The sequence below is a fragment of the Macaca nemestrina genome, chromosome 8 (genome assembly GCF_043159975.1).
Source record: "Macaca nemestrina isolate mMacNem1 chromosome 8, mMacNem.hap1, whole genome shotgun sequence".
Classification (NCBI taxonomy): Eukaryota; Metazoa; Chordata; class Mammalia; order Primates; family Cercopithecidae; genus Macaca; species Macaca nemestrina.
In genome coordinates, this window is record NC_092132.1 from 9,689,485 (window position 1) to 9,709,518 (window position 20,034).

Consider the following 20,034-nt stretch of genomic DNA (forward strand, 5'->3'; position numbering starts at 1 on the left):
AAACCAATATGGTGCATAGAACCATTTCTTCACCCCATGCTATATACAGCTGCTTCCTTTCAATTTATAGCAGAGCAGCTATTTAGTGTAAGCTAAGAGTGCTACAGTAGAAAAGATACTAATATATACTTACAGTCAGACCTCAGTTCAAAGTTTGTCTCCTTTGTGTAAACTGTACAATCTGAAGCAAGTTATCTAATTGTGTGAGCCATTGTTTTCTTCTTTAAAAGGGACAGATGTTTATCTGACATGTTGAGGATTAAATGAACATTCAAGAGTATCTAGCAGTGGCTTCTGCATTTGTCCATGTGAGCACTTCTCACAGAGTTCTCTGTACTCCTTCAGGTAAGACAAGCTGTAGCAAAGAAAAGATCTCTTCAAAGAAGGTAGATTGGCTGTCACAAAAGATGCTTCTTTTAGTGAATCTTTCCTGATATTTAAAGGGCTTATAATTTATAACATACCAGTATCTTAATTAGTCTCTGCACCATCTGCCAATCCAACCTTCACAACTGTCATCTAATTAATTCTCTAAATTCAAGTATAAACACATCATACCTTTACATGTAACTCTTCGATGGCACTGTCTCAGCTCCTCGTGGAGGAAACATGCGCTCACTCCTCCTGCGGCCCTCTCACCACAGCTCCTGTGCACCACATATTCCAGCCCTACACAATTATGTGTAGTCGCCACACAAAACTTCCTGTTCCATACCTCTGTGACTTGCTAGCCTTATCTGTGAACTGCCCTTCCCTGTTTGTCACCTGCTGACTACTACTTATCCTTCACTTTCTCAGGTAAATGTCTGCAGTATTCCCAATCAGCATTTAGCTTAGTCTTCTTATGGAAACAATGAATTTCTCCTCTCACAATAATTAGAATATTACACTGTTTTAAAGTATTTATATGTTTCTTTCTAGCCAATAAGCTTTTCAAGGATAGAGTCTCCATCTTAATATTAATCTTTGTATTCCAAGCATCAAGTATAACGCCTAGCACAAAATGGACATTCAATAAACACTGACTGAATAAATAACCAAAGAATAAATGCTTGTCATCTATCATATAAATATATAATCAGAGCTTAAAGTAGAACGACCATGAGCTTTAAAAACCTGGGTCTACATTTGGGATTAGTCATCTACCTCTCTGAGCCTCAGTTTCATCACGTATATTAACTCTTGCTGTTGTTATTTGTATTAAAACAAGACATATAAGTAACAGATCAAATTCCATGCCTGATTTAGAGCAGGCTCTAAATAAACGCTAGCTCCCCTTAGTGATCTATCAGTTTACCCGCAGTCACATTTTGATATCACTCCCCTTGACAGATCACAGCATTTAATAGGGCAAATGCTTTAAGTTTGGTTCTTTATATCAAATATCAAAAAGCAAAAGATCACAGGGACTATAATCTTGTACTGTAAATATACTTCATAAAAAAAGTTACATCTTGGTTTCTACATCTATTAACTGGAGGAAACTATATTTATTGTATAGGACTGGGTTGATGCCTGTGAAGATCTACTGAAATCAAATACAAAAACATTAGCATAGTATCTGAAACACATTACTTAATATAAAGTCGCTTCTCTTTTCTCCACAGAATGAATCGAACCATAAACATCACTATATTGTGATACAGTTCAAGCAAAAAAACATGCTTGCATTTAAAGTCCACCACACTGAATAGAGCCATGTGCTAACAACGTCTCAGTCAACAACAGACTGCAGATACAGCGGTGGCGCTATGATATCATAATGGTGCTGAGAAATTCCTGTCACCTATTCAATGATCCTGACCCTGGGTAAGTCTAGCAAATGTGCGTATTTATGTCTCTGTTTTTAATTTTAAAAAAAGGTAGTCTTGGTGTGGTGGCTCACGCCTGTAATCCCAGTTCTTTTGCAGGCCAAGGTGGGCAGACTGCTTGAGCCCAGGGGTTCAAGATCAGCCTGAGCAACGGGGTGAAACCCCATCTCTACTACAAATACAAAAATCAGACAAGCATGGTGGCACATGCCTGTAATCCCAGCTACTCCGGAGGCTGAGGCACAAGAATTCCTTAAACCTGGAAGGAGGAGGTTGCACTGAACTGAGATCACGCCACTGCATTCCAGCCTGGGCGACAGAGGGGAGAAAAGAAAAGTTTACAAAGTAAAAAAAAAAAAAAAAAAAAAAAAATTAAAATCGATAAAAGTATATAGAATAAGGATATGAAGAAAGGAAATATATTTGTACAGTTGTACAATGCATTTGTGTTTTAAGCTAAGTATTATTACAAGAGTCAAAAATTAATAAAAACTGCAAGTTTATAATGTAAAGAAGTTACAGGAACTAAGGTTAATTTATTATAGAAGAAAGAAAAAAACTTTTTAATGAATTGAGTGTAGCCTAAGTGTTTAGTGTTTATAAAGCCTGCAGTGGTGCATGGTAATGTCCTAGGCCTTCACAGGCACTCACCACTCACTCACTGACTCACCCAAGAGCAACTTCCAGTCCTTCAAGCTGCATTCATGGTAAGTGCCCTATATGGGTATACCACTTTTTATCTTTTATACCATATTTTTACTGAAGTTTTTCTATGTTTACACATGTTTAGATACAGAAATACCACTGTATGTCCACTGCCTGCAGTATTCACTATAGTAACATGCTGTGCAGGTAGACCATACAGCCCAGATGTGTAGCAGGCTATATCATGTAGGTGTGTAAGTACACTCTATGATGTTCACACAATGACAAAATTGCCTAAAGACACATTTCTCAGATCACATCCCAGTCGTTAAATGACGCATAACTGTATATCAATCCCATAACAGATATGGGAACAGAACTAACAGAAACGAGCAGTGAGCCTCTCACACGAATGTACCAGGGTTAAGAATATGCACTTGGCAGTCACACACCTGTTACCATTTTATCAGCTGTTTGGTCACAAGCAAGCACCAGAAACTCTTGGTTATCTGATCTCCTCATCTACAGCAATACTATCAGCTTTAGAGTACTGTTGTCAGGACTGATGTGTTCAAACAACCTAGACTGTAAGGCCTTATAAAATTTATGGAAACAGTGCCAGGAATACAGTATTCACTCAGCAAATGTGGGGATGGGAGACTTGCTTTGCTAGGATATTTAGACTACATATTGAAATATCTGTGGATATTTATGTTTTTAAACAAAATCTGAGAAGGACGTATTTATAAAGGGTACAAATCTTTGAGTTAGAATATCTGACTTAGAATTTCATCTTTCCACTTACTGTATGATTTCTGGCAAATTACTTAATTCTGTGCCCCTTTTCTTCATGTATACAATGAAAACAATGCCATATACTTCATAAAGTTGCTGGGATACTCAAATGAGATGGTGTATACAAGTCTTATCAAGCATTTACCACATGCCAGTCTGGGCTACGTAAGTGTTAGGTCTACCCTCAACACACTAAAGGGCACAAATACGATATACAGGCTTCCACCAACAAAGACCAGTTGAGAGTCAAAGTTCAAAGGCTACTCAATACTTACAAGTTATAGAAGAATAAAATTTGGTATGAGCAAAAACAAAAAGTTTTTTTTATATCCCTATCTACCTCAGGACCAGAGTTAACAAATAAGAGAACCTATGTGTTCAAAGCTTGACTGGCACTGGACGAGTTCAAAAGTGAATTTGTGTTTCATCAAAATCGCCTCATAGTCCATATTTTCTTATGCTTCAGAATCACTCTAAAGCCAATATTTTGTTTTGTGTATATGTCTACCTTTATCTTCCACTTAGAATTTAAAACATAAAACAAAAGGTTTCCACGTATTTAGGACAACATTCTCAACATAAGAAACACTAATTTTATGTATCAATGAACATCAAGGTAATATTAACAGAAGAGGTAATATGAAGCTCTGTTTTGCCTCTGGTAACATTTACTTATTTGTGGGTAAATATTTCCTTGGAAAATAAATTACAGCTAAGTCATTATTCACAGGTAGGAGTATGAAGTTGTTAGAAAACAGGAGAGTTACTACTTAGAAATTGAAATGGTCTATGAATAGGAAACAAGACTTTTGATAGTTTCTTCTCCAGGCACTGACGATGTAGGATACTTACACAGTTCCAATGTAACTTTGGGCCTTAAGACTAAAGAGTCACAGACTTTGAGGCCATTGTTCCTCCTCAAAATATACTGAACATTTAAGTCAAATTTTTAGACTAAAATTTCAGTTTTTATTTCCCAAGCCTGATTTCTCTAACATTACGGTAAACTTGGGTAGGGTAATACAAGCTGGTTGCTAGAAGAGATCTGGCTTCTCCATTTAAACACATACAAAAAGAGGGCAAGCCAAATTAACCTCTCTAGCTGACTGCCATACTTTTCCCAGAATATACGAATGTGGAAGGGAATGATTTCTGCTGTGGGGTCTGGTAATAAAGACTGACTCTTACCTTTGGGCTGGGGTGCTATAGCTGTTATCATAGGAATCATAACTCTGTTCATCATAAGCAGTGCCATATCCATCATCATAGTCCTAAAACATAATAGGAGAAGTACAAAAATATTCAGAGAAGTTTCTAAAAAGAAAGAAGCATTCTGCTTTTAGTGAATTTCCATTAATTCAGCTAGCATTTAATTATATGTCTACTTATAATGTAAAGAAAAATATAGGAGGGACTTTAGTGAAAACGGTGAAGAACCTCCACACATTCTCTCTACAAAAGCCAAGAAAGAACAATTGGTAAAAATGGTTAGAATCGCCATTTTCAGAACCCTGGAAATTAACCAAAAGATTGCAGAGATCTAGAAAATGTTGTCTTTTTTCTTTTTTTTTAAATGGCTGAATCCTGGTAAGAACAGTGAGCTTTGTGCTCTTCTAACTTGTTTTATTCCCATGCCCCACTCCCCAACTCTGCAGGAACCTTGAAAACCAACAGCCACAATCACCAGGAGTCTGGATGCTGCTAGAGGGGGCAGAACAAGGCTGGAGTTCTGACAAAACCCCATTCCTAGCGCACTGTCTTCTTCATTTGACCTGACTCAGACTTCACCCCTTGCAAAATGCCTTTTTCCTCAGGGTATCTGAACAAAATACTTAGAGGCAATTGTTTGACATTTCTGTTGCCTGAGGTAGTGAAGAAAAACTGAGCAAACAATGGGCTAATCAAAAACCTTCAAAAGAAAAGTAGGGAATGAGGTGTTCAAAACAGGCCTTGTAAAGCTCTGAATTATTCCTGGCAATCTAGAAGGCCGGGACCATTCACAGTACCACATCCATGCCCAGAAAAGACCTGATAGCGCTCTGAGCTCTCTCTTCTGGCTGACCTTGAGGTTAAGCATGAGTCCCAATATTCACCCAGACGCCCTTGGCAAAGATTAGAAAGTTTCCAGGCATTTACTAAAATCTCCAATCATTAGCTGACTAGTAAACTAACACAGAGGAGACTTCAATAGCAACACACAAGAAATAGAGACTTTATAAGATTAGTTTAGAAAAGGCACTAAACAAATAACAAAAACAAACAAGAAACCCTGGAAAAAATTTATCTCCAGAGTTTACACATTAAATGTTCAGTTTTAAACAACAACAAAAAATTGAGACATGCAAAAAAACCCACAAAAGTATGTCCCTACACAAGAAAAAAAGCAGTCAATAGAAACAGTCCCTGAGGAAGCTGAGACATTGGACTTACTAGACAAAGACTTTTAATTTGGTTATTTTCAATACAGTTGACACTTGAACAACACATATTTGAATTGTGTGGGTTCATTTAGTGCAGGTTTTTTTCCAACTAAAAAATACAGTATTCATAGAATGTGAAACTCATATATATGGAAAACCAACTTTTCAAATATATATGTTCTGCAGGGCTCATTATGAAACTTGATTATGTGTGGATTTTGGTATACAAGGCGATAGTTGTGTAGTCAAGGAATTAAATAATAGCCTTTCTAACCAACTAAAGTGTAAGAACAGTGTCTCATCAAACAAATAATACAGATATAGAAAACATAAAAAATAATCAAAATAAATTCTTAAGTTGCAAAGTACAATAACTAAAGTAAAATACTCATTTTAGAAGCTCATCAGCAGATAGAATTAGGATGAAGAAAAAAGTTAGTCATCTTGAAGATGGATGAGTTGAGAAAATCCAGTCTGAGGAAGAGAAAAAAAGATGAATGAACAGAGTATCAGAGACCTATGGGATAGCATCAAATGTATGAACATATATGAGCATATACATACTGAGAGACCCAAAGGAAAAAACGTGAGTAGATCATTTTAATAGAGAAACAATGGCTGAAAACTTCCAAAATTTAATGAAAACTGTAATCTACACATCCAAGAAGCTCAATAATCTCCAAAAAGGATAAACTCAAAGACCCAAATGTAGACATGGGTATTGTCAAACTGCTGAAAGACAAAGACAAAGAATCTTGAAAGTAGAAAGAGAGAAGCAACTTATCACATTCAAGAGATTTTTATAATATTAGCAGCTGATTTCTAACAAAAACCATAAAGGCCAGAAGACAACGGGAAGTCATATTAACAAGAAAAAAAAAAAAAGATTGTTAACTAAAATTTCTCCATCCAGCAAAGCTATCCTTCAAAAATGAAGGAGAAATTAAGACAAAGGTCATTTGACTCCACATTAAAAAAAAAAAAAAAACCCACAACAACAATAACAAAAGAACATTGGTAAATTCTTAAGTAAATATAAAAGATAGTATAAACTTTAAAAAAAATTTCTTACTCTTTTCCTTCTATCTGATTTAAAAGACAAATACATGAAGAAATAATTATAAATCCATGTTGATGGGTACGCAATGTATAAAGATGTAATTTGTATGACAGTAATAAGACAAAAATGAGTGGAGAGAATGGAGCTATTAAAGAGCATTTTTGTGTTGGTTTAATTATGAGAAAGCAATACAAATAATTTGAAAATAAAAATGTAGAAAAAGAAACAACAAATAAAGTAGTGCAGTGAATAAAAAGAAAACATTTAACACAAAAGAATGAAGTAAGGTACAAGAAAAGACCTAAAACATGTAGAAAACAAATGGCAAGATGGCAGGTATAAATCCTACATTATCAGTAATTACATTAAGTGTAAAAGGATTAAACACACCTACTAAAAGGCAGAAATTAGCATCATGGAAAAAATGATCCAACCACATGCTGTCTACAAGAGACACACTTTAGGTTCAAACATAAAAACAGGTTGAAAGGAAAAGTATGGAAGAAGATATTCCATGAAAATAGTAACTAAAAGAGTGCTACAGTAGCTATAATACTAACATTAGACAAAAGAGACTTTAAGACAAAAATTGTTATTAGAGAAAAACGACATTTTGAAAAATGATAAAAAGATCAATCCATCAAGAAAGTAAAATAATTATAAACACGTATGCGTATATATAAACATACACGTAACAACAGAGCTTCAAAATACATGAAGCAAAACTACCAGAATGAAACGGAGAAATAGAAAATTCAACAATAATAGTTGGGTACTTCATTAATACACTTTCAGTAATAAGTAGAATACCTAGAAAGAAGGCCCAAAAAGAAAAAAAACATTTGAACAACAATACAAATCAATTATACCTAACAGACATTTATAGAGCACTCTACTCAAAAGAAGCAGAATACACATTCTTCTCCACTGCACATGAAACATTCTTCAGGACAGACCATAAGTCTTCCCTGATCAAAATTTACTATAAAGCTACAGTAATCAAAATAGTGTGGTATTATAAAGTTTTCAACTTTGTAAAACAAATATTAATATGAAGGATGGTGCTGTCTTTGTAGGAGTAAGAAATAATTTATTTACATATGATCACTAATATTTAAAAACACCTTTTTTAGAAAAGAGCAACTGAATATTTGTCAAAGAGCTATATGTTTTGTACTTTGATGACAATGTATAATATAAAATGATAGTCATTAAATGGAGGCAGAGGAATAATAGAAGTCATGAATATGATTATAACACAATTTGCAAGCCAGTGTTCTTCATAGTAGCTAAAGGTAGATTACTAATTCCACTATGATCTTCCAATAATTAATCAAGGAAGAGAAAGCTATCAGACAACAAACAAATACTTTGAGATGATTTTGGTTATTAGGTAAGTAGCAAAATGCAGACATTACAAATAATTCTTATGAATTAAAAGAAGCTGGAAGCTCCTAATGGAAGGAAAATTTGATTAAATTAAACCTTCATCACTTAGCACCCATGCCATTTCTGGCACTCTGCTAGACACTATGGTTGGAAAGGAGTCTAGTAAGTAGTGGGAGACAGATGACAGACAACTAAAGAGATAACTATAATTCTACAAGTCAACTGCTGAGTCAAGGGTAAGCACTGAGGTGGGATAGACCAGCCCAGTTAGGAAAGAGAAAGTGGAAGAAATTTTCCCAGGTGTATCAATGCTAGAAATTAGTTTCAAACTACAGAAAGTAGAAGTTGCCATTAAAATAGTGATTAAAAATTAGTATTAGGCAGAATGAACAGCAGGTGCAAAACAATGGAGGTACAGGAAGACAAGAACTAAGCTCATTCAAGGAATCAAATAGCTTGTTATGGTTCCTCTGTATGGTGCAAATGGAGGAGACCCAGAAAATTAAACATTAGCTCATGAAGGACCAAGTTAAGGAATAAGGATTTGAATTTGGATGACATCATTCATGTTGTGTTTATGAAATATCTCTTGGTGTGTGGGCATGAAACAGAAAGGGTGAAGATGAAGGTTGAAACTTGCAAACTAGGTCACCGCATTGTGCATACAGTTTGGCAAAATGAAAGATCATGGTTTCTTTAGTAATGTTAGTTTGAAAAGAATATGCTTCTTCAAATAAATAATTCTATTTCTGTGCTCATTTGAAGAATCAAGATTGTAAATGATTAGAATTATAAAAAATAAAATATTAAGCAGTATACTGTTTTAATCCTACAGTTATGACACTCATTCCTTACTCAATTATTCTGTCAGATATTACAATACTAGCAATTTATTTGAATTTTCAAACTGTTTAGGTCTTTGAATTACTGACTTTGATATTTTTACACTGAAGATATTAAGAGATTAAATTTGCAATTTTCACAAGATTTCATTCAGGAGGATTTCGCAGTTTGATTTGGCCATGCTGGTGAATATTTTGTACTTCCATTATGACGAGTATTATTTGTTCAGTGGACAACACTTGAAACACACAGGGAAGCATGAAGCAGACTGCAATAGGAGAAAAGGAGGAAAAGCTGAGTGTGACTGCAAATCAGTGTCCAAGTTTCCAGGCAGAGAGCACAGGGAATTCTTGTTGAACATCTACTATTTTTACCACAAGGAAGGAGAAGAGGTCACTGGCTGAGAACAACAGTGAAGGGGGATTAACCAATAAACAAATGATTCAGCAAATGATTAAAATGAGGAAGAGTAGAGAGTAGTGGAGCTAGGTAACAGCCTCTAAACCTTAAGATTTTTTTTGTCTGAGGACTGGGTGATCTGAGGGTTTAGCAGGCCTCCCTTTTTTCCCTAACGCTCCCATCTTCTTCCAGTGTTCTGAACCACTGGTTGCTCATTTTTTCTTATTTACATAGTTTTGTATTATAAAATTCTTCAGTAGATGTTTCTGAGGCTAAGATAGAAATTTAAAAAAATAGTGAATGCATTATTTGCTATGACTCAACAGATAATTGAGTGGAATCAAAGTATAGAAGGGGATGTCCAAGATTTAGATCAAGCACACATTTAAGCTTAGAATCTATTCTTGAAAAGCTTGCCAAGACCTGGGATGAGGAACTCACTATGCTTCACTGCTGGCACTGCTCAGATATGCTGAAAGATTTTCTTTATATTTGAAATTTTTGTGTAATTTTTCACATTTCCATATTTGCTCCTAGAGAACCCCATTGTGACAAGCCCCAGTCTACATGTCAGACTCATTTTTCTGCAATGTGTTCTGTGCCTCCCATGCAATGACTATTTCTACTTCATGTGCTGTTTCCTATGAGTCTCTGGCCTGCCCTCTCTGTCTAGTGAATTTTTCAAGGTGAAGTTAAAATGAGAGCTTCCAATTCTGTTATAACTTCTCAATCCCATGAAAACCGTCTATGACACCTTTGTTACGCCAACAATGGACCTAACATATATACTTCTATTACTGGGCTGCATAGGATATGCCTTGCTTTTGCCTCACCTACCTTTCTGAATATGGATTGTGTCTTATTAATTCTTTCACACTACCACACCAGGCACAGAGTAGCAACAGTGCCTGGAACATAATGACGACTTAAAAGATGATCATTACATTGCTGGATTGAATGCCTCTAGAGGCAAAGCAGGCCAAATTCTTCTTTGTTTAGTCCTCTCACCTCTTTCCTGAATTTTCCTCAGCTGGTCCATATATCCCCAGAGCCTCTAGCCATTCATCAGATGACCAAAAGTGAGGAAATCTGGCAGTTTAAAGTTATAAGCAATCTAAGGAATTTTCTCTGGAAGAAGCTTAATAAAGCTCCTTTACTAATCCTAGCACTTTGGAAGGCTGAGGTGGGCGGATTGTTTGAGTCCAGGAGTTTGAGACCAGTCTTGGCAACACGGAGAAATCTTGTCTCCACTAAAAAAACACAAAACTTAGCCAGGCATGGTGGTGGGCACCTGTATTCCCAGCTCCTCAAGAGGCTGTGGTGGAAGGATTGCTTGAGCCCGGGAGGCGGAGGCTGCAGACCAAGGCCGCGCAGGGCCAAGACCATGCCGCTGCATTCCAGTCTGGATGACCAAGCAAGACCTTATCTCAAATACATACATACATACCGCACCCCTATGTTGTCAAAATATACTGCAAAGATGTTTTATCCCTTTCCTTGCACTTTAAAAATCAGGCCATGCACTTGTGAGCAAGGCAGTGCTGGAGATACAAGAGCTCTCTAATACTGTGGTGAGAATCCATCAGTCCACACACAACTAGGAAGGCATTAACATCTGGAGAAAATCAATGCTTTCTGCTTTACCATCCCATTGTCATCCAACTAGCCAATGAGTCTATTTTTAATCTCCCTAAATCTCTCTTACACCCATCCCCCCTTCCTCTACATTCCTAATGTGAATCATTTCATTCAGAATTATTAGATTCATCAGAATCATTCAGAATTCTTCAACTGGACTAGTCAGAGACCCTAACTGATCCTGGATTTCTAATGCTTCCTTATCTACACATTCCTCCAAAATTATACACCTAGAATGCAAATCCTCACTTGTACTGCTTCTCTGCCTGCTTAAAATCTCCATTCCGCACTCCTTTGTCCTGAGAACAATAGGGGGAGATTAACTAATAAACAAAGATACAAGATAAAGAACAAATTCCTAAGCCTCTCACAGTTCTGCCCACAGTAACTCACCCAGGGAGGTGCCTGCCACTGCTGCTTGGTGCTGTGTGCGTCAGCACCTGCGCGATGACCCTGCAGCAGCTGTGTCGTTTCACCCGCAATTCCTCTGCACGGGCTGTTTCCTCTGACATCACCTTTTTGGTGAGCCAGCAAGAAGAATGCAGGCTGAATTATCCCTCTCTCCTTCCTGCGTCCATGATAACTAATAACTTGTATATTCACAGCTCCTGTAATTATTTCTTTGCATACAGTTATAGGCTAGTAAGTCTGTAAGGTCCTTAAGGGTAAAAAGCAGACCTTTTCTCTTGTATTCCCAGTGTCTAGCACATAGGAGGCATGTGGTCACGTTTGTTGAACAAATGACAAAAAGAACTAATTAATGACAAGTGGCAGGAAATGTAGTTAAGTGCTTCGTTAAGAAAAATGCAACTTGAGGAGATACTGTATAATAAAATGCAGTATTACAATACTGTAAAATTTGATGACAAGAACTCACCTATATCATTTTCTGTCAAACATTAAGTATCAGTCTTAGATTCCCTGCCCTCAGCAGAAAATTGCCCATGGAACTCTGTATTCTACTTCTGAAATCAGAACATTATTAAAAACTGAACAAACATGGATGAGAAATTAGTATTATAAACATAAATAATGTTTGCCTCATTAAAAAGACTTGCTTATTCATCAAATCTGACTTTTCAGCTTAGAAACGGCACTGAGCTGGCAGTGGCGAGCTGCCTGCTTGGCGGATGCCAGGCTACAGGAAGGGAAGGTGTGTTCTTACACAGGCGGAGATTCTTCATTTGTCATTCCTGACCTATGAAACTCAGACCGACACACGGACAAACACCAGAGAAATCCTGCTTTGAAAAGAAGAGATTTTCCAGAGTAAAGGAAACAGTGTGACCTATTTAATTCTATTTCTGTTACAAGTAAAATCACATGTCAACCTGGAAAAAATCATTTTAAACGAACAGATGAATTTAAAAAAGTGATTTTTAAAATACTGTTTCAGTTTTGAGTCGTTTTAAAAGAATGTAATTACGCTATCTGACATCTCACTTTAATTGGGAAACTGGTCACTTCAACATGGAAAAAGTTTTCATATAAAACACAGTGCTAAAAGCTTAGTCTTATAATTTGATTGAGTTTAAAGAACAAACATTAACTGAAAACAGTCTTTTCAGAAATTCAGTTTTCACTGGGGTTCTGGGTAACAGTATCCGGGTTGATGTAGTATCACCTCTGAGACGCATTAAGTAGACTATGAGCACATCACAAAGTCAACTAAAGATAAAAATTACCATATTAACAATTCTAAATAAGAATCTTTCTCCTATCATTTAAATAAGTCATCATTTAAGAATTAAATCACATGCCCAGTTGTTTAGGGCTGTGAGGAAAATATTACGTGACTTCTAGACAATACAACTTCTTTGCATCAGTCTTTGGAGTCTGATGACTATGTTCAAATTCCAGATCTGCTACTTACTAGCTGTGTGGCTTTGGGGAAGTCACTAATCTCTCTGAAGCCCAATTTCAAAATTTGCAAAATGGTAATCATAATATACCTCCTGGTTGTAGCCAATGGTTGTGGGAAGATTAGCCAAAAAATACTTATGAAAATTGTTTGGCACAGTTCATACCTAATAAACGTAGTTTTTTTTTTAGCTAAAGACCTATTCCTTTTAACGCTCTCAAGCTTTCAGACCAGAGAAAAATCAAAGCTATCCAGGTATTTGACTTTTATAGAATAAGATGAATTCTTAAAACTTTCTCTAAAATGTGATGTCTACATTTCCATCCTGCAAATACTTGTATTAACTACTTTGGATTTTAGGTAATGACTGACCAAGATTAGCTGCCATTCTATCCACATCTGAATATAGCCTTTTAAAATATGTCTGTGTCAATCATTCATAGGATCTCTTCTCTTAGTTCATATCCAACTGAGATAGAATTTCATTTGTTTAATTTGTCAAGGTGCTGAAAAATACACTGACAGAAAAACAAAATAACAATGAAGTCAGAAATCCTATGAACAAGTGAAGGGAAAACTAACTGTAAATTTAAAAATTAAAGAAAATGAAATTAAACCAGAAATTCCACAAAGATAGGAAAAAGGGGGAATAACTAAATTTCATTGGATCCATATTAACCTTGCATCATGCTACAGATTTTTATGGACATCTTTCCATCTATCCTGGGAAGCAGATGTTGCTGAATGCCGACTATGTGTCAGGCACTGTGCTGAGCACTGGGGACATAGCATCCATCACCAACAAAACAAAATGAAAATCTTTGTCCTCATGGGGAAGCAGATAAACAAAACCAATCAAAATATATGGTATATAAGACAATGAGAGTGTTGGGGAGGTTTGAGAGTTTAGACACTGTGGCCAGAGAGGTCCTTTCAGATAAGAGACTTTGAATACAAATGTGAAAGCCATGAGGGAGCTGGTCACACGGATTTTAGGGGACTAGTGGGAGAGTATTTCAGATAGAATGAACAGCAAGCATAAAGGCCATGAGGCAGAGGAGTGCTGTGGTTTGCATGTTTGTGTACTTTCAACATTTATGTTGAAACTTAATGTCCATTGTGGTGGAATTAAGAAGTTGGGCCTCTTGGAAAGTGCTTAAGACATGCAGGCTCTACTCTTATGAACTGGTTTAATGCCTTCGTGACAGGCTTCAGAGAGCTGCCTGACCCTCCAGTCCCTGCCATCCATTTTGTCCATCCGCCCTGTGAGGACACTGCAAGAGGCACCATCAATGAATCAGAGAGCAAGCCTTCACCATTTAATCTGCAGGTGTCTTGATCTTGGACTACACAGCCTCCAAAAATGTGAGAATACATTTCTTCTATAAATTATCCATCTAAGGTATCTAATTACATCTCATTATTATAGTTTATTAATATTATAATTTTGCTATAGCAGCAGGAATAGAGTAAGACAAGAAGTAAAAGTGGAGTGAGCTGGGAGAGAGGTGCAGGGACCAGACCACGTGGAACCTCTGGGCTTTAAACGAGCAAGGTGGCCATGAGAGACTCTGTGCTCAGGGTCCTTTCCATGTGGTCCAGTCTCTTCATGCTTTGCTGATCTAACTTCCAGCACACCAGTTCTTTCTCCAGCTCTGTCTAATCTGCTACTGAACCTATCCATGTAGTTCTTTTCAGTTACAAAATGTCTATTTTTCTATACATTCCAGTTCAGTTTAAATCATCAAATTTATTTTTTAATTCCTTTTTTATAATTGAGTATAGTTAATATCTGCTATCTGAGTCCACTATGTCTACTTCTGTACTTTTCCTTAGTTTTTTATTATAGTACCTTCTTGTATGCCTGTAATTTTTTATTGAATATCAGCAATTACACATGAAAAAAATAATTTCAGGACTATGTTGCTATATTTCTTCAGAATAGAATTGGCAAGTCTAGGTTAACCTTAGTCCCACAAAGGACTGCTATGATTGGAAGCTGAGTATCAGTGTGTTCTCTGGAAGTACAGCTTCTCTGGGATCCATTCCACAGCAAAGGGGATTTATCAGTCCCTTCACCTAAGTGGGGTGGACCCTTAAGGCCCATTTTTTAAAACTTCTCTGGGCTCTAGGTTTCTTTTAAGACTCAGTTCACATTCTCACCTACCTTCTTTAGAAACTGGCAGAAGCTCATAGCAGTCTTTCTCACCAGGGTTCCACCAGAGAACGAAATCTGATGTCCTAAGACATCCACTGTGTGTAAAATGAATCAATGTCTTTCCTCTGTATCTAGAATGATACTAGTTATGTGCCATTCTTAAGAGAGTTGAGGAAACAGTCACACCAGTCATTTTTCATACTACGTGATTCAGAGGAAAACTGCCTTTCATTTTCATTTTCCTTCAAGCTGTTGGCCCAGTTATTATTATTTTTTAACCATTTTAGCTTCCATGCCTTCTAAGAATTTTTTGTTTATTTGTTGATTGTTTCTTTCACCTTTTGTAGTCATGCTCAGCAAGAGTCTGGAAGCTGACTTTCATCAATACCCAATATGTATTATTGTCCATGTCTCCCAGCAGAACTGAGTCTCCACGAGAACAAGGGCTTCATCTGCCTGTCTACCACTGTGTTCCCAGTGCCTGGCATGGGGTGAGCGTTTCATTGGTCATGGATTTATACTGATTCATTCACTCTTCCAAGGGTTCTTCCTTGAGAAGAACAACAGCCCCTCTTTGAATGATGGGCCAGATGAGAGATGCCAAGTGTCTTTAGTCCCACTGTAAAGGGGAAATGGCTCCTGGCCCACCAAAAGGCACGTGTAATTCAAAGTGCAGAGGCTTCTGTACAGGGAAAATGTTAAGAACAGGCTATCAGAGTTGTATAATATTTGCATTAAGATTATTCTCTGCTCTGCTTTTAGACTTACTGAGGAACTGTCAGATTACCACGTGGTCTAATAACAGATCTGCTTGAAGGAAGATGTGTTACTCTGTTCTAAATGAGAGCAGCTGGTCTATTTAGTCTTATCAATTCTCTTAACTCACAAATTGGTCATATTTTTAAACTTTTTATTCAAGCATAAAATAAGTCATAAAAAGGTACAAATCCTAAGTACATAGCTTTGTGAATTCTTACCAACTGAGTACAACCAAGCTACACAGCAGGAGTAAAAAAGTAACTGATGCTCAGATCCAGAAATGGAACATCAACAGTTGCCAGAAGCTGCCCTTGTTCCCTCTGAATCACCATCTTCCCACGAAAGTAACCACCATCCTGACTCTCAGCACCATCAATGAATTTTGCCTGCTTTGAGCTTTATATAAATGAAATCAGAATATCTACTATTTTGTGCCATTTTTCCTTCATTATTATGTGAGATTCACCGATTTGTGTGTAGCAACACTTGATTTATTCTTACTGCTTTAAAACACTAAATTATTACACTATAATTTGTTCATCCATTTTACTATTGATAGACATTTTGCTTCTTTCTAGGTTTTGCCTACAGGATTCTTACACACTCTTCCAGTGCACCTACATATGCATCTCTGGTGAGGAATTACCCAGAAGCAGGACTGCTAGGTCCTGGGGAGGGCTGTGCTCATAACAGACAGCCAAATGTACTAGACAATTTTCCAAAGTGGCTGCAGCACTGTACATTCCCACAGCAGTGCATCGGAGTTCCTACTATGCCACATCCCAGTCCACAATTTAAAGTACCTTTTTAATTTTAGTCATTCTAGCACATGTGAATAGTACTGGATATTATAATTTTTATATATTACTTTCCAACATACAGCAAGAGTATGCCCTGAAAGACTGAGCTACACTGGTAAACTGAAGAACTAGATTTCTGCGCCAACGACAATAAAATACTTATGTATCACCTTTTATGTGTCAGGTATCAAGTACTTTCCACAAGATAACTTACCTCATCTTTATAACCTAACAATCTCCTGTGATAAGCCCGAGTATTTCCGTCTTTGAATTAGCAACTGAGGCACAGAACAGTTAAGCAATTTGAGTAAGGTCACACAGCAATTAAAGACAGGTCAAGGACTGTAAAGTCAGTCTGGCTCCCAACTTTGCTTTTAACTCCTATGATACACTGCCTGGCCCTATAAAATTGAGGGCCAGACCCTGTACTGTAGTGAACTCTCCAGGATAATGCCACACTATAAGAACACATCACGATGGCCAGCTGGCCTTCCACTTCTGTCACCCAGCCCGACAACGTGGTTCTATTTTAAATCTGCTTTTTTATTTTATTTACTTTTAACCACTACAGTCCTGATTCCACATCCTGTTATATACCTCACACTCTATTCTACCTATAAACAGAATTAATAGAATAAAAATGTATAAAGATAAAGATGACAATAAACCTCATCAATAATGGACATCACCAAAATTCTTCTGGCTGACTGAAGCACACTAAGATTCTCCCTGTGTCTACACCTTTAAACATCACATAGAGTCTGCGCAGGGAGACCTCTTGGTTCCTCCTACCTGAATGCTACTCATCCCCTTCCCGTTTGGTTTAAATGTTATCTCCTCTAAGTGCTTACCACATTCCATCAAGCAGTTCTCTCTCCTGTTTGTTCCTCCCTATTCTTTGTACATGTCAATTATAGGTGTTCTAATTCTCAAGCTTAACTGTTTTGTCTCTGCATCAGGAAATCCAGGCTGGGCACAGTGGCTCACACCTGTAATCCCAGCACTTGTGGAAGCCAAGGCAGGAGGGTTGCTTGAGGCCAGGAGTCTGAGACCATTCTGGGTAACAAAGTGAGACCTTGTCTCTATAAAAAATAAGAAAATTAGCCGGGCACAGTGGCACACATTGGGTGCCAGCTGCTAAGAATGCTGAGGCAGAGGATTGCTTGAGTCCCGGACGCTGAGACTGCAGTGAGTTGTAACGGCGCCACTGCACTCCAGCTTAGGTGACAGAACAAGACCTGTCTCAACCGAAAAAGAAAGAAACGTAACATTGAGTATTTACTATATACTGGGTCCTGTAGATCAAAAGGCATAGCTCCTACCTACCATTAATAACTTAGACTATAATGGAAAGTAATAAGAAAAATAAAAGAGTACTTACATTACTCTAAGATAAGTACCTTAAATAAGATGTATACTTGTGGATCCAAATAACAGACTGACCAACTAAAATACACAAGTAATTATGAAAGAATTCAAAGTGAGGGTGATAACTACTGCAGGAGATCAGGCATGCCAACCCAAAATATGCCACTTTAGCATAAAGATTATTTTGAGCTGAAGCTAATTGAGAATCAGCAGATTAAAAAAGCTCTCTGCCCTCTTATATCTGCATCAAAGCAAGACATAAATTTATAAAGGTAAAGGTTTCCCTCCTCCCCTTTCTACCAGGAGGGACCAAGGTTGATCACCAAAAACAAGTTTATTTTGTTAAATTTATTTTAATTTTGCAGAGACAGGGTCTCAATATGCTGCCCAGCCTGGTCTTGAACTCCTGGCCTCAAGCAATCTTCCAACTCCGGCCTCCCAAAGTGCTGGGATTACAGGAGTAAGACACTGAGGCTCACAAAGATAACTCTGGACCCTTATTAGCCTGAGATGCCAACAGAGGAATCTACATAACAAACTTCCATTTATTTACCTTTCCAGAATTTGCTCTCCCTAGAGACTTACAGTCCTTCGCCTTTGTCTATCTAGTCATTTCTGCAAAAATTTACTGTTCCTTACGGAAGATGCTATATAAACCAGAGTTCTAAGCCACCTCTTTGAGATTTACTAATTCCCTGAGTATCTCTCACATATATATAAAATATGCATGTCAAAAAACTTATTTTTCTTTTGGGTGCCTTCCAGCTAAGAACTCAGAAGGTAGAGAGAAAATTATTTTTCCTCCCCAACACTATGTTCCTTCTTAGACTCTAATCTACTTAAAGGCAGAGACCGTGTTCTATGAATGCTGGTGTAAAACTAACGTGGCAGGTTCTTGCAGAAAATTCATTATAACAAACGAATAATCTAGTGGTTCACAAGTTCCTTTCCCTGCCTCTGCCCTAATTCACCTGAGGAATATGTTACATCTGTCACATCAGCTCAAATAAAACCATCATAGCTCAACAAACTTGGACGGGCAAGCCTGATTATGACAGCAAAATTTGCTTTCCATGCCTTAATGACATTTTCACTTTAGAGCTTTCCGCTACCTTGATAAGGTGTTTGGTTGTTGTTTTAAAGTAGGAAGAAAAAAAACCAAAACCAAAAAAAACCTTCCACACTCGGAAGTTTTAAATCTGAACTTATTTCCTAAAGTCTTACATTTCTAAAATAAGTCAACCTTTCAAGCAATTTAGGCAAAAGATTGATTTGTGAGGCTTCTGATAGACATTTCAAGTAAATTGCATACTTCTTTTACCCTGGCTTCTGGTAAAATGAATATGAAAAATTATAGAACCTTCATCTTTTTATCTAAAATAAAAAGGTGTCCCTAGGCTTTTCAATTCCATTTAAAATGCATTTTCATAAATAACCTTTTCACAATCTGTACTCTGTTTTAATTAAATTTCTCACTGTGGAAAACAAGATAATTGAAGCAGTTTTGAGATTAGTTAACTGTCAAATATTATGTGAGTAGTCACTGCATTGGGGAAATTTGCTGTCAGTACAACTCTCGTCTCTACAAAAATCTCCAAACTAGTCATACAGTTAAAGCTTCAGGTGAGCTCTAGCTTTCTAAAAAAAGTGAGAAGGATGACTTCCTTGAGTCCTTAAATAAAATCCACATTAAATAACAACATGTATACTAAAAAATACATTTTGTTTCCCCTAAAGACCTTCATTGATGTTCCTAGTCATCAAAATTTCAGAAGAGTTTATTCTTATCACAAAGAGAAAACAGTGGTCCCTCTATTCCCATGTACAGATGAGGGCAACATTTATGGTAGCAACAGTGGTTTCTTCAAGACAACTTTCATCTTACACAGCCTTAGTGAGTCATGACACTGGGGAACACACAGACAAGGCAGGCCTGCTTGTACAACAGGAGGTTTAGATTTCTGCTCCTAGTCAAAACTATCTCTTTGACTCTTTAAACCTGGATTAAGTTAACCAATGGCAGCTGTCCTATGAGGAAATAACATATCCTGCAGTAGTTGCAGAAGGATTGGTAAAACCAATTATTCC

General features: G+C 37.1%; 1 protein-coding gene across 5 annotated transcripts in view; it reads right to left on the minus strand.

The window, feature by feature from the left end:
• The window catches only part of LOC105488247 (KH RNA binding domain containing, signal transduction associated 3), a 201,198-nt gene that overhangs the window by 45,039 nt on the left and 136,125 nt on the right, over window positions 1-20,034 (minus strand). For all 5 annotated transcript variants that reach the window (XM_071067784.1, XM_071067783.1, XM_011752145.2 and 2 more), the window contains exon 7: window positions 4,440-4,522. In XM_071067784.1, coding sequence (XP_070923885.1) covers window positions 4,440-4,522 — 83 coding nt within the window. The remainder of the gene's footprint in view (window positions 1-4,439; window positions 4,523-20,034) is intronic.